Source organism: Rhinolophus sinicus, linkage group LG07 (assembly GCF_036562045.2).
Source record: "Rhinolophus sinicus isolate RSC01 linkage group LG07, ASM3656204v1, whole genome shotgun sequence".
Classification (NCBI taxonomy): Eukaryota; Metazoa; Chordata; class Mammalia; order Chiroptera; family Rhinolophidae; genus Rhinolophus; species Rhinolophus sinicus.
Window position 1 is genome coordinate 53,406,065 of NC_133757.1, and position 15,878 is coordinate 53,421,942.

At 45.5% G+C, this 15,878-nt stretch overlaps 1 protein-coding gene across 36 annotated transcripts in view; it reads right to left on the minus strand.

Annotated features, from left to right (window-relative positions):
- KCNMA1 (potassium calcium-activated channel subfamily M alpha 1) overlaps positions 1 to 15,878 on the minus strand; it is a 715,366-nt gene that overhangs the window by 229,008 nt on the left and 470,480 nt on the right. For all 36 annotated transcript variants that reach the window (XM_074339646.1, XM_074339645.1, XM_074339641.1 and 33 more), the window contains 3 exons: positions 11,874 to 11,949; positions 9,549 to 9,719; positions 7,821 to 7,912 (listed from right to left, as the gene is read on the minus strand). In XM_074339646.1, the coding sequence (XP_074195747.1) occupies positions 7,821 to 7,912; positions 9,549 to 9,719; positions 11,874 to 11,949 (339 nt within the window). The remainder of the gene's footprint in view (positions 1 to 7,820; positions 7,913 to 9,548; positions 9,720 to 11,873; positions 11,950 to 15,878) is intronic.

Consider the following 15,878-nt stretch of genomic DNA (forward strand, 5'->3'; position numbering starts at 1 on the left):
GAAGACAGAGAACATGGCGCAACTTAATCTTGGATGGTTGTGCTTATTCTTTAGATTCAAAATCTCCCCATCAAGCATTCCTCCAATCACATGTGAGCCTGAGCAGAAAGACTCTTCAGGGATTATAATTATGAAAGTCATATTCAGAATTTTCTTTCTTTCTTTTTTTTTTTTTTTTGTGGAAGAAAGAATATTTGAGAGCAAAAGTCTAGGCTTCAATACGACTTTTTGTTTTTTTAGGCATGCAGTTTCATCTCCCACCTACATTTCTATTCTTGTTTTCAGAACAATAGCTGGAACATTTTGATAAATGTGTGGAAGGGAAGAGAGACAGCAGGAAAGTGGGGGGGGGGGGCCAGGGCGCAGAGGGGGGAGTTTTCATTCCATTAGTATTATCAGGAAATTGATTTAATATGCATCCAAGTCTCTTTAAATAGAGCTTCAAGTTTGAAAGGGACTGAAGATGTGGCTTATAAGAATCCAAAGCAGATGCAAAGAAAGAACTGCCCACATCCACACCCACCAAGACTCCTCTCATCGGAAAGGAATACTTGGCATATTACATTATACTATACAGCATCTAATTGACACTTGCTTTTGGTATCTGCCCCTTGGTACTGAATTTCAGAAGTAGTCAAGGGGTCATTGTTCCAAAGTATTAGGGCAATCTCATTTTTTTTCCTCCCCAAAAAGTTTAATGCTAATCAAAGCAGAATGCCTAATCAGTCCAAGATGGCCTGTCAGCTTGAATTATCTGTTTGTCTTCCTATTTACTGTATCTGTCTGTCTACAGTTCTTCATATCTTTGTGAAGATCAGTTATTGGGGCCTGTGTTTCCTTCTGACTTGAATGGCTACCAGATGATCCTTCCTGGTGATATGTTGATGATTTGCTAATTTATGGTTTTTAAAATCTAGGAATCTGAAGACATTGCTGGGGATTTCGGGTTGGGGCTCATGTGCGCCCTACAGGGAGAGGGCTGAACAGCTTGCTTGTCAAAGGATGGAAGTTTGTGTCAAATGCAAAGCTTCAGTCACATTTCAACCAGGGCGATGTCTGTGAAACAGAAATCATAAGTGACATCTCCTAGGGAACATCCCTCACAGGAGCAGTCCCCCTGTGCAGACCATGGGGGAGCGAGAGTGAGTGTAGCCCACGCTCCATGAAGATGGAAAAGGAAAGGAGGCCCGTGGTGCTCAGCCCAAGACAGCAGCACATGAAGCAACCCACACCCTCTTCCCAAGCAGTAGGATTAGTTTTGTTACAGGAAGCCGGTCACCTCTAGGCACCAAGGGCGGTGGGGGGGGCTTTAAATAAGCTCTGAATCGGAACTCCGTCACTCACTTTGGTGGTCAAGTAATACGTAACCTGTAGCTCAAGAGAGATGTGGCATACTTGTAGATTTTTACAGGTGTGTAGAAATACATTTTTCCCCAGTACCTGGCGTGTAGCAAGCACTCAGCAAACATACGTAGAATGAATGAGATGAAGGCAGAACTCATGTGTGCTCTCGTTTAGCTGGGGGTGGACTATAGGAGCTTAATTGAGTCTTTGTAAAGAAATAATCCCAGTTCTGCCACAGGAGACCATTTAAAATTCCAATTCTTAAAAAAAAAAAAAAAAAAAATGAAGGCCTAGAACCACGGCGGGTAAAACCTGAGTTTGGTGGAGGAAGTGGAATGGAATTTCATCTTGCTACAACACAGCCAGGCAGCACGGACTAGAAAGTGGTCTCAGAAAGGAACGGAGGATGCGGTAGGAGATGAAGAACCTATTTGAGAGCAGAGGAAAGATGTCGCGCCAAATAAGGACCCAGTAATCAGGAACCAGGGAAGGTATGTGGGATGCCCTCTCTTGGTGGGTCAGCAGAAGAACATTATTCAGACAAACGAGAGCCTGAGAGAGAAAGATTTTAAGACTCAGTCCCACGGAGATAGAAACAAAGACCAATGGTGGCAAGAGGAGTTCATGAAATATGAATTTTAAAACCTAGGGTGTTATGTTAGCGACTCTCAACCTAGGGGGTAACAAAAGCTGGGTTAAATAGTCAATGAGCAGACTGTAACATCCCCTCTCCAAGGTATTACCTCCCTGGACCACTTTATGAAAGGTAAATAATCTCTGTTTTGCTCTATAACAGAATTTCAGCCTTTGGTTCGTCTCCATCTTGCCGCATGCATTAGAATTTGTATCCGGTATCTTCTCCCGTCATACCCTTGCCCATTGCCTGTAACCTGCTGGAGCCTGGCGCCTCCACAAGGACAGGGTCCATGGGTGGCTTCTCACCACCGAATCCCTGGCACCCAACACAGGCCAGCACTGTGACCGGCACAGGGGGACCCCGTGAATCTCTGCGGCTGAACGAGTGAACCAGTGGAGATAACAGCAGGGGATAGTGAAGCAGATAACTGTGCACTAGCAGGTCTTACTTCTCGACATTTTGTTCCAAATTATTGAATACTCTTTAAGATGCAAGCATTTATGTGAAAGAACATAAGAAAGCACTCTCTTCTCATTTTGAAATGGAAAAGCATGATTCTGCCCACCTCTGGCATTAGGGATCCTTCTTGCAACCCTGAGGGCACATCTGAGGCTGAAGGCAAACTCCCTCCAGGAAGACACAGCTGTCTGAGGGTTAATATTCTCACTCAAAGCTCTGAAATAAACCCAGAAATTGTACCTCGCAGAAGACATTCCAAGAGGGGTTCCTGCTACTATAATTCTTACTGGTAGTTAAGAAACCACCACCAGAGATGTGCTTTAAGCTCTGCTGCAGACCAACCAAAGAACTGAAGGGAAGAGGTCGATATGTCTGCCAGGGCAGCAAAAGCCGCCCAGGAAGGAGTCCACGTCGGGCAGAGCACTACAATTCACACGGCTGGTCAACTAGGAAATGAATTCCTCAGAAAAGATGGTGCCAGGAAGGGGTTGAAATGTTGAAACCCACAAATAAGGCACAAATCTCATTTTGGTCAATGGTCCATCTGTCCATCCTTGAGAGCCTATCATTGTTGGAATTGTTGCAGAGGTACATACATTTCTCATTATACCAAATGAGAAAAATTAAGGAAGAAATGGTTTTGTCCCCTCTCCACTTTTTTGTCCTTGACCCTGGGGCCAGGATCCTTAGAGGCAATACATGAGCAGAAGGAGACAGGCCGAAAGTGATACTCATGCATTTCTCTTTCTCTCCCTCACATTCAGTGTTCTGGCCCCACTTAAGGGTAGAGGTGGAGAAAAACACACAATAGGATCACTGAGTTCGAAGCAGAAAGGGGTCTCAATAAATGATCTAGAGAAGCAACATGGCCCAGTGAAGTAGACTGCCCCAGGGGTTCAAATTGCAGATCTACCCTTTATTACCTGTGTGATGTCAAGCAAGTCACTTAACCTCTCTGTTCCTCAGTTTCCTCACCCACTGCAGATGGAGATGAGGATAATACCTGTCTCACAGGGTGTCTGTGAGGACTAAGGAATATCCAAGTGTTTTTAGTGATTATTACTGTCATAGGGGCAGTCCTAAGGCTTTGTGCTGTATGGATTCACATTCTCACTTCTAGAAGTATGTGGCACTGTCTATATAATCCAAAAAAAGCCACAGCATTTAAATTTCACAGACAGCTTTCTAGAACTGGAGTGAGAGTTGATTAGTCTGTGTGATCACTATTCCTCCAACCAGAAGGGGGACCCAGCTTTCTCATCCACCCAGGGACATTTCCTCTAAGTAAATAACGCTCACTTTTCTGTCTCCCTTTGCCTACTCTTTGTCCTCTGTTATTCATTCTTCTCTCCGTGTCTTCCCAGTATTTGGCTACCAGAAATTAGGAGAATAATCCAAACTCATCCCATTCTCCCCTGTCCCAAACACCTGGCCCGGGGCTGCCTTGGTTTCGGGTCCCAGAAGCCCAGCATGGGAAACACAAGGTCTGGATGGCTCCCCATCCAGGCCGCCTCCAGCAAGGGGGTTAGAGGTGATGGATTCCTCTCTGTGGCTGATGATTTTCCATGGCCCTTGGCCATGTGACCTCGGACCATGATCCTGTCAGTTCTCATAAACTAACCAGGAATGGGCTGAGTCCCATGCAGAGAGAAAACCTCTGGGGGAAATGGCAGGGGCTGCATGAGGAAGAAGGAAGAAGAGCAAGCTAGGATTCCCAAGGCCATGGGAGACTCAACCCTCCACTCCCCCACCCCTGAGCTGCGCTGACATTACATGAAATGAAGGAGGAAAGGCAGTGGCCTCCTGAGCTAGTCCGGGCTGCAGGGGGCTACTCTTCTGAGTAAGATTAAAGGTCTCGGCCCCAGAGGCTAATTGTCCCCAAGACGTCTCACTTGGGAAGACTGCCTGGTTTGGCCATTCATCGAACCCTTGGTTGTTGACACCCAAGTCCCTATTTTTAGGAGCCCCAGTAAGTCATAAAACAGAACAGCTGACACTCATACACGCGCAGGGCCCCAGTGCACCAGTGGGTGCCGGACGCTCTGGATGTCTTATGTGAGGTCCGGCGTGGAACACTGATGAGAACATTGGAGGGAGCCACGTAGACCCTTGATGCCGTGACGAGGGTGAAGATGGTCTGAGGACACGATGTGAAATGTTTATATCATGTCAAACACATAGATTAAAACTGCAAACGAGGTGCCAACAAAACAAAATCTTCATTCTCCAATATCCTGAAATTGGGTGTTGCATAAACAAAACCCTGGGCTTCTCTACCTAATTTTGTTTTTTTTCTTTTACTTTAAATTATCTTTGGATTTCAAAGTTGTGTGTCTCCATAGCTTTGGGTCACGGGTTACCTTGAGTTCTCTGACAAGTTAATGCATTGTTAGGGAGGTTACTTCTGAGTAAAATATGCACACATAAACAAATCCCTTAACTATGTATATGTTTTAATTACTTTCTGGGCATTCATTTGATTAAATCCTAGGGACCAGCGTATATGTATATGTGTCCGCGAGTATAGCACATATATTTATGCATACACAAAAACACGGGGCGAAGCGTGCTATTTTAAGAGTCTGAACTCTATCTTTCAACAAAGTTTAGCTGCTTTCCTTTTGCAAACGCATTTAATTTTATCTGGAAACTTTTTGACGTTAGAAATAGAACAACTGTAGTTTCTCATTATGTTTGCTGCCAGAATCCATGCTTGGTTGCTCAACTAAAGACCTTATATTGCTAATTACTACCACATGCCCACATCCCAAGCGCAAGAAAACTTATTGATTCTGACAGCCCATTCTCTCAACACTGAATTCCAAATGAAAACTCAAATTTTGGCCAAACATAACATTTCATCAATCTTGTTCTACTGACTGGAAAAACAACATCAAACAAAGGGTGCTAATGGCCCTTTATTACCGTTCCTTTCCCAAGCTTATATTTTCTGATGAAAGATCTAAGTGACCAAAGGGCTTCTTTAAACTACTTAGTAATTAGCTTTTGAACCAGGAAACAATGCGTAAAGTAAAGTGAACAGTCCCAGTGTTGATGACAGAACCTACTCTCTGTCCCCCAGGTTGTGGGGGAGGCGGACATTGGAGACCCAAAGAGAACATTAAAAGAAAAGTGTGCATTTTCATAAAGGGAGAAAGAAAAAAGAGAGAGAAAAAAAGGCTAAAAGCAGTGATAAAAGGTTATAGAGATGGAGGCAGAAAAGCTGAGGGAAGTCTGTGATCTGAAGTCATTACCACGAGGGGGCTTGAGTGGAAGTGCTGAGGCAGAACATTGGCCCAGATTAGACCAGGCTGGTGAGTGAGCTCTGGTCTGGGGGCCTCTTGTGAGTCACCCATAAACAGAAGCTACCAGCCACCAGGCCCACCCTTCATTTGACTAGGGAAATTACTTGAGGAAAACAATATTTACCTGGAATAAGAGTCAAGAAAAATTTTCAACATAGACTTCAGGGCAACTGACTTGATTGACTCCTTCGGGGCGGTGATAAGGAAACACTGGCTGGGACAGTGGGGTGGGGAGGCTGGGAAGAGAGCCCCAGCCCTCAGAATGCCTTCTGCTTTATGGCAACCTGTCCACACCTTAGAGACAAAATTGATAGAGAAGCTGTTTTCCTCTTGGCATGGAACAAAGGACCAATGGGAATCTCTAGATGTATTTGGTCTTTTGGATCCAACCAGTGGCCCAGAAATCAGAACAGCTTGGTTCTAATCTCATCCAGGGCTGTTAAGATAATAGGAAGAGGAGGGCTCCATTAGAGGGGAGGTGGAGGAACGTCCTGCCTCCACGGAAAAAAGCCAACTGGCCTCCTCTCTCCCACTGTCCTTTGTTCCTTAGAAAGAAAACTGGTGTCCTGTGGGTAGTTCGAGAAAATGAGCCTTTTTTCCCACCTCCTCATTTTCTGAAGGGAGGACTGGCACCTGAGCTCAGGGTCCACTGGAATCACCACCAGAGAAGAGGTTCACTCCATCCAACATGACTGTCAGGGAAGGAGGGGTTGGTGATAGAGGGAAATGAGACGGTACCAGTTTGATTTTCTCTTCAAAAACAAAACAGGCGACTCAAGATTTCATTGGAAAATGAATTCAACAACAACAGCAACACTAAAACCTTGTTCCATGACAGAACTTCCATGACTGGGAAGGGGCAGGTGTGGTGAAAATCCTCTGCATCTACAGTCTGGGTGGGAGTGATGGGGTGTGCACGTGTGTACAAATTCCTCGAGCTGTGTATTGTGTACATCTCACTCTATGGAAGTTAAAACAGAAACAACTCAAAAACAAACAACAACAACAAAAAATCCCAAAAGCCTCAAAAACAAACAAACAAAGCTGAGTGCCCAAGAGAAAGCTTTATAAAGAAAGTAAAGATGGTTGCTGCCAGCCCTGCCCCCCTACAACATGGGGGGATGAGGTCCTGCCATTTACGTGGGAGTAAAACTTTTGGTGGACAGTGGACCCGCATATTGATATTGATACGGATAAAGTGACCTGAGCACAAATGGAAACAGTCCCCAAGTAGAACACATTCATGCATTTGAAGCCAAACAAAAGACTGGTCAGAATCGTACGTAATGCCCTGACACACCATAAATGTGATATTTCTTGCCCCAAAGGAATTTCAACTGAGTAATGAGTCTCTTTGAGGACAAGCTCCATGCCTCCTGGCTAAAGAGAACTGGCTCCCTGGTGGCCACACTGCCTTACAGGAGGGGACGGGACTTTGATCTTGCCTTTGCTAAGACTTCCCTGCTGGCGTATGCGCCCACGTTACTGCTGCACGAAAACCCCCATAGGATGGCATCACCTTCGCCTGAGTGACCAGTGTGCTCACTAAGCCCGTCACTGTGAAGAATGAATGGGCTTGTTTTACATGTTAGAAATCAAAACAGAAAATGTGGGCCCAGGTATATATGGACCCCTTCCAGGGTAAGTCCAGTACGTCTCTTGGAAAGATGGGTGTGGAAGAAAATTGTGAATTGGGAAGAGGCCTACGTAGTTTGTCCCCCTGTGACAACCTGGGTAACCCCTGACATCACACCCCACAGCACGTGGCCCTTCCCGCACAGCAGCACTGGGTGCAGTGGGAGGGGGGCAGGATTCAGGTGCCACAGGGACCCTTGGAAGCCACTCAACCACATCTTTTCTGATGTAACTGACTTACTTTCTGCCTCCATGTTTGTTAAAAGTCCCGCCGAATTTATTCCGATTCAGGATGAGAGCAGCAATTTCGGGCACGTAGCGGGCAAACATTGCCTACATGCATGAAACAAAGAAACAAGAGCAAAAAAAAAAAAAAAAAAAATGGCATGCAGAGAGGATTCTACCGCAGCAGAGGCAGCAAAACCTCTTGGCATACTTACTTTCTTCCACTAACCGCACTATAGGAGCCCCCGTATTTCTTGCGGTTTCCTATTAACTCTATGATTTCAGGGACGTAGCTGGCAAACATGGCCTGAGGAGAAGATAGGAGACAGAAGAGAGACTAAAAAGACAGGCCAAAGAAAGGGGGTGACCTTTTCAGAAGGGGGGATACTAAGATCTGAAAACACAAAAGGATCAGAACTGCGAAGGTATATACTAATACGCTGGATTATAAAAAATAAATAAATAAAAATGAAAGCACTAAAAGGGCAAGCTCCTGAGAATACACAGGACAAAACAAACATTACCCAACCTAGACAACTAAAAAAAAAAAAAAAAAAAAAAAAAAAGTCACAGTCGAGAAAAATACGAAGGAGACAGGAATAAATAAGTTGACATCTAGTTCTTCTTCCTTAAGAGAAATAAGTAAAGGGGATGCATGCTGTGGAAATTACTCTCTCTCTCTCTCTCTCTCTCTCACACACACACACACACACACACATTATTGCAAGAGAAGACTTTTCTTTCTAGTTAAAATTCAAAGGAGATTCAATGCCTTTATGAGTGGTTAAAGACAATAAACACCAAAAAAGAGCTTTCAAAAAATACAAACTTTTCCTTTAAAAAAATAAAATCACTAAAAAAAAGCACACGAGATACATTTAGGAAATCACATGGGAAGAAAGGATAGCGAGGAGAAACACAAATCTGCCATGTTTTGTCCAACAAACATTGTGCTTGTGGCTGGATAAGTGTGTCTTGTTACCTACAGAGACTTCGCAGATGCTATGGAAGCACTTGCGCTAATGTACACATGCACATGTACATTTATATACATTTTTGTAAATGTATATATCATATGCATACAAAACAGAGAGATGTGTATGCATAATGTAAATGCGTGTGCAGTGTACATATGTGAAGGCTGTGTGTGAAGCAGGATTTTACTCACGTCATACACAGCAAACATCTAAACTTAAAGTGAGCTACTTTGAAAGACAAAATGCAGCAACTGCCAACTTATGGCCAGACGTCCCGCTTGAAAATGACATCATCACCAACCGTTAGCATCTGCCTAGACCAGGAAAGCAAATAGCGAAACTTTCTGACTTACAAAGGGGGAGGAAAACTATCCCAGGTGTCACACAGAATGGAGTCAGTTGGCTATTTATAAAACCAACACACAGCTCGTGTGGTGATGACCACCTGGGCCGAGGCCAGTGGGCTCTCCATCCTCTGATGTGGGGACCCTACTCTTTAGGGCAAGCCCCAGCCACAGTGTTTGTTGGAAGTTTGGGGAGGACCACGAAGGGGTGGGGGAGCTCTTGAAACCGCAAACTGTCTACAGAGTATCGACAGCATCTCCCAAGGTCAGGTAACAGCGACTGTCCTTGAAGACTATCAGATGCTGAATTACATTACCAAGGGACAGACGCTGTCACTTAATAAGTGAGCATCACTTTCTAAAAACAGGTTAGCTCCTGGCTAAACGGCTGTCCCTGACAAGGGCAGTGTGCCTGGGTCTCTGGGAAACAAGTGTGATACACCAAAGAAATATGCAGAAAAGTCACCTTGGAGCTTGCATTTCACTTAGCCTGACTGTAATACGAAGGCCACCGCGTGCTTCTAATGCAGAAACACGCTATCAAAATACAAAGCTTGAAGGAAATGGATAATGGAAAATATTAATGACCATAAAAATCGACATTGTAATAAAGAGTGTTTACCAGTCCCCCGAGGATGAAGAAGACCATGAAGAGACGCCCCAGCGTGGTTTTTGCATAAACATCCCCATAGCCAACAGTGGACATGGTGACCATGAGTAAATAGACACATTCCCAGTACGTCAGAGCCTGGTTGTTTTGGAAATTTTCCCACGGGTCCCCTGAATTCTCCACCTAAAGCAAGGGGACAGGGAAGAAAAGGAAAACGTTATACTATACATAAAATAAACCCAGAACACAAAACATCCAGCAGATGATTCCAGAGGTGCAGCCGCCCGAGTACGAGGTGTGTGCTGCCCTGGGCTGAGTTCTGTACGTGATGGCTGAGCAGGTAACAGAGAAAGTAGAATGGTAGTTACTTAATCATGCCTTCTTAGCTGGCTGGGGCAGAGAGGGAGGGGAATGGAAGTAAATACCCCCAGTCCATTTTCCTTCTTATTGTTAAAGATCTGGAGCCAGCTGAATTTTAGGGCATGGCTTTGGCCACATTTTGTGGCATTCCCTTCAAGGGAAGAGCCAGAGGGCCCTGCTCTGACCTTTCTCTGTGAGTTCCTGCTGAGTGTCAGAAGGCCCAATCCATGTGGTCCCCAAGAAATTCTAGACCCTTCCACAGAGGGCCTCCACCTGTCATCATTTGACCAAGGAGATGCCTGGTAGGCCTCCCTCCTTCAGATCTCATGCCGGACCCCAAACAGCATTTCCTAGAGCCTGACTCTGTCTCCCTGATTTGCAGAACGTCACCAGTGGCTCTACCCTGCAAACTGCAGGAATTTCCCTGGAAGCACAGCAGTCAGCTCACGAGAATAATTTGCTGTCACATAACCTTTTAGATGGAGGGCTAGCAAACTTTTTCTGTAAAGGGTCAGCTAGTAAATATTTTCAGCTTTGCAGGCCGTAGTTTCTGATCTCTGTAGGGACAATTCAACTCTGTACTTGTAGGTGAAATCAGCCAGAGGCAATCCTTAAACTAAGGAGGCACGGTCAGATTTGCAGACCTTTGGCCCCAGGCTGTAGTTTACCCATCTCTGCCTTAAATGTGACAACACACTTTCAGGCTTCCCATCATATTGGATCTGTCAACAAAGCTGTGGGGCAGGCAATAGAGATACTTTAGATACTCTCAGAAGAGAGACAGAGGTGGGGGCTGGGGCTCCAGGTCTATCCCAGATCCCACCCTATAAAACGCTGGACACCAATGCTGTGATCTGTCAGCACAACCAGTACTGGGGGCAGGTACCAGGCCTCCAACTCTGCCTCTGCAGAAAGTTTGCTAGGCCTGGCCTCTTTCACACATCAGCACTTGTCCTCAAGGTGCCATTTTCATAGAGTTTTCCTGGGGAAGCGGAAGGGACTTCACACAGTAGTAAGGTGAGGTCACCGGCTTACTGAAAACAACTAACCCCTCCATATCTGTGACTTCGGCATCTAGCAGAGTTGAGGTTATCTAAGGCTTGTTTCAGCCAAGAATCCAATCCCATCAGCATGAAGAGGTGGGGTAGGGTGGGGAACCATCAGATCTAGTGACTGAATGGGAGCCGGGGCTTCTATCTGGGCTGGGCTCCTTTGGATAACTACATAGGTCCATATATGCCAATGAGAGGTAATCAAATGTGTTCTTCCCCCCCTTATGCACATAGAGGCTCACCAAGGGAGGGGCATCTTTACTCAAAGCTTCACGGTTAAATGAGGCACCCCCCAGTTGTAACAGTTTGTGTTTGTATGAAACACGTTTTCTATAATAGTTGTGTCCCCCAAAAGCAAGAAAAGAGGCTGCCTTGGGGAGGTGAGAACAGCTTGACTTCATAATATAAGGCTTTCAAAGAATCATTAATATAAAAGAATTAACATTTTTGAGATATAAAATAACTTGACAAGTCATCAGGCAAGAAATCAAAGGTAACTTTTTGTAAGGGGGAAGTGGAGAGAAACCGAGAGTTCTGAATTTGTTGTTGAGAAAGAGATGTGGGTCAAACTTCCAACTTTGTCCCCAAGACGTTTCTGGCGTTTGCTGAGGAAGCACTGCCATCTTGTGGCTTACTGGGGTTATTGCAGACAGAGTGAAAATGTTCCAAAGCCTCCACTGCAATCAATACGCATGAGCTGAAAAACGCAGAATCACAGTGCAAATGAACATTATTCACCATGGGGAACCAGTTTGGGGTAAAAGGGTGGGAAAGCCAGACAATCGTGCAGTTGTTTCTCCTTCTCCTACATTCTTCAGCTGGGCTGAAGTTTCTCAACAGTGAGGAACACTTCAGGTAATAAAATGACTCAGAGAGGGGCTTGCTCCAGGAAAGCCAGAGAGGAATCATCTTCAAGGATACTTACCAAATGGATGAACCCGGCTGCTGTTAGCCATGTGCTGATAAATATGGATAGCAGATTCACCAGCTTGATGGAATTACTGTGCACAAGGGACAAAAAGCAAAATCCCAACGTTACAAAAGAAGTCCCTGCTGGGGCCACCTTCCCCAACATAGTGTCCCTTTAGGTGACAGGCAGCCCACCTGTAACTCCCCAATGTCTTCTCACTCAGAAAGGAATGCCCGGAAGGTGGTATAAGTAGGCCAGGCTGGAGGCTATAGGAAGATTATATCGGGGCCACTGAAAGTGGTCCCTAAAGTAACCCCTCCGATTGTGTTTAAGGTTTTTCGTGTGTGTGTGTGTGTGTGTGTGTGTGTGTGTGTTAATTAACTTTTACTTTGAAAATCTGTAAATCTACAGAAAGTTTGAAAGAACAGTGTAATGACACTTGTATGCCCTTCACCGAGATCGGCCAATTCACATGTTGTCACATCATTTGCTTTATCTCTATCCTTTTTCTTTTCTTGTTCTAGTCTTTTGCTTGTTTGTTTGTTTGGCTGAACCACTTACAAATATATTGTAGCTATCGCGACACAACCCCCAAAATACATCAGCGTTCGACGCCTAAGAAGGCCGTTGGGCATCACAATCATAATAGGATTGTCACGCCTGAGAAAGTTGTGAATTCAGTAACATCATCTAATCTGCACTCATTTAAGTTTCTCCAGTTACCCTGAAATTATGTTTACTGAGGTTTCATTTCTCACCCTGACCCGTGAACTAACCAAGGTTCATGCATTGCATTTGGTTATGGTATTGCTTTAATCCAGGGGCCAGGAAGTTTTCTGTAAATGGACAGCTAGTAAATATTTTAGGCTTGTAACAGTTTCGGTTACAACTACTCAATGCTACCACAGTCGCATAAAACAGTCAGACAATACGTAAAGGAGTGGGTGTGGCTGTGTGCCAATAAAACTTTATTTACAAAACAGGCAGTGGGCTGGATTAACCTGTGGGCTATACAGTTTGCCAATCCTGCTTTATTCTCCTTTAGTTTACAATCTACCCCCTTTTTAGTTTGTTTTTAATAACATTTAATTTTCTGTGTGCCCAGGTCAGCTGTCTTACAGATTGTCCTATATTCTGGGTTTGTCAGATTGTTCCCCCATGATTAGATCCTGTTTCTGTTCGTCTGTCTGCCTGAATAATGTCACATGAGGAAATCCCAACTCAGTTACACTAGGTCCAGTCACTTGGTCACAGTGTGAACACCAGATCTCCCAACAGAAAGGCACCCATTTCCCTGTGTAATTAATTTGCTATCTGTGCAGTGAGACTCCAGATGACATGCATCTCCTGCTCCCTGACACCCCTACACCTAACCACGTCGGCCTCCACCAGTGTGCCTTGAGTGGACCCACTGGAACTCACTAAATGTAGGCTCCCTGATGGCAGGGGCCTTGTCTATCTGGATCCTGGGAACAGCGAGTCCCTGGCGCATAGTAGGGCCTCTATGAATATGTGCTGAGTGAAGGGGCTCTTCCTCTGCAATCTTCCCAGGAGACTTCACCCTGCTCACTCCTGAATGCTATTGTCAGCAGCTCACGTCTTTATCCTTTGCTCCCTTTTGACTAAAGTGCTTTATCCAAACTCTCTCCTTCCATCTTCGACAGACTCTGAATTCCAGGCTCTCCTATCACTGTTCTTCTACATAAACTCTTGAACTTTCACCACAGCCAAACCTACTTACTAGGTCTTTGTTTGTGCCTTACTCAGTTGAAAAGCCCTTCCCCTCCCTCTGAATCTTTCCTCTCTTCAAGGCCTGATTCAATCCCCACCTCCCCCGGCTCTTACCTTCAGCCTCTCATTGGTAATTGATCCCACTGTTTGAAGGCATATTTTATAATGTTGTTTTAGATTGCCGTTTGACTCTTATGTTCCTAACTGCATCTTGCAGAAAAAACTCTCCTTTCTACCTCTTTCAGCCCCCCCAGAGTGGCCTCACACCATCCCCAGGGTGGTTCAGCCCATCGTTCCCGATCGGTTGATCTCTGCCTCCTCCTACCACTCTCTCAAGGGGAACCAATGATTCCAATTCCAAGAGTTTAAGATCATAGTGATAGTAATGGCTAATACTTTTATTACACGTACCGCCATGCTAAGGACTCACGTAGCTTAACTCCTCTAGTCTTCGTAACGACTCTATGAGGTCATCCAGAGGTTAAGAAACGGACCCAGGTTCATACAGAAAGCAGCAGAGTTGAAATCTGAACCCAAGCCGTTTGGCCCCAGAGCCTGTCCTCTTGGCCCCTACACTGGAGAACAGCAGTCACAGGCTGGAGTCCATCAGAAAGTCTTCCTTGATTGCTGAAGCAAAGCTGTGCGCCCACCCCGCCACACCCCCCCCTGTGCACAGGATATGAGACAGGTCAGAGCGTCCTGCCCACGGAGAAGAGAGCCTATCTGGACATACTGATTTAACCTCCTGACTTGCCACAGAAAAGAATGGAAAGAAAAAATGCTGTGACTGCGTCTCTACAGGGCCACCACCTGGATAACATGGGAGGCGGCTGCGGTGGGTGGGGGGGCCGGGCTTGAAGGAGGGGCCGTGCAGCAGAAGCCACGGTCAAGGTTCCAGGACAGGCCTGATGCCAGAGCCCAGCTTTCTTCCCCGCCCCACCAATCTTTACCCTTTTATGTAACTAAGCAGAGGAACCCATGGTCTTTTCCAGAGTTGGTTCTGACTGTTCAGGGAAAGAATACACAGATATTTTCCATTTTGTGGGTGAGACGGATCTTTTGAAATGTGTGCAACAACTTCCTTCAGGTTCAAAAGCAGACTAGAAAAATAACAAAGATGCCCGTTCTGCCTTTCTTGGCCATTTCTAGCATTGCCAGAGTAGAATAATGGCCTAGAATCATTGCCAATATTTACTGAGCACTTATTATGTGCTAGGCACTGTGTTCAGTTCCTCGTTCTCTTCAGATTTTAACCCTTTACGTTTGACACCGGCACTATCATTTTTCCCACTAACCAAATAAGAAGGTTGACGCTTAGTGAGCTTAAGCAGCTTGCCTGAGGAAACATGATTGGGAAATGGTGGGGTCAATTTTCAAATCCAGGACTGTCTGACCCAAAGCTTGCTGACCTAAATAATTTGGAGAGGCAGTACAGAGAAGCCTGCATGGACCTCTGTTTCTATGACTCTTTGGTTTGCCCTATATCTCTTCCTCCTGTGGACGGGTGGCGTGTCAATCAAAGGCCCCGCCTGAGGGACCTGAGCCAGGATGGCCAACGGAGGAACTCCTAGCTGTAAAAATCTATGAGGCAGGGCCTATCAGAGGCATTTCTCAAAAACTGCATAGAAAACAGAGACTTTTTCTTCTTCTGAGATTTGGGTATAAAAATAAGCCTGGAGCTCTACAGGACCATCTGCCTTGCAGAAAGCCTGTCTGAGAACGAAACCCAAAAGAGATGGAAAGAAAGGCAGAATCCTGATGAGAGAATCTGACCCCCTAAATCAGACATGCCTCATTCCCTCTTGGACCCCCAGTCAGACCAAGGCTGGATCGAAGTGGACTCTGTCACTTGCAATTAAAAGCCATCCGCCTACAGTAGAAGGGGTTACTAGCCAAAATGCTCTCAGAGAACCCAAAACTGTTCAGGTCTATAAAGTAGGTCTGGGACTGTCTCCATCTGAGGAAAGAGGGTGATTCTGTACCACTCACTATCGGACTAACCAGTGCGGTCAGTTCCGTGGCTCTGGAAGTTCTGCTGTGAATCTAGCACAGCTCTGCCAAATCCTGGCCTTCGCCCCTTTTCCCAGACACTACGATGGATCCTGCTACCCCCACTTCACCTCTAAGTCGTTTCTATAGCTGTGAATGGAGATCCCCCACTGGCCAAAATAATGTTGAAAATCCATCTAAGCTTCTCCTTAGAGCGGAGAGATACTGTAACGCTTGCCTTTCTCTTCCCTACAGCAGTTGGCCAGCCTCAGAGGCCTCCTCGCTCGCCTTCCAGTCTCC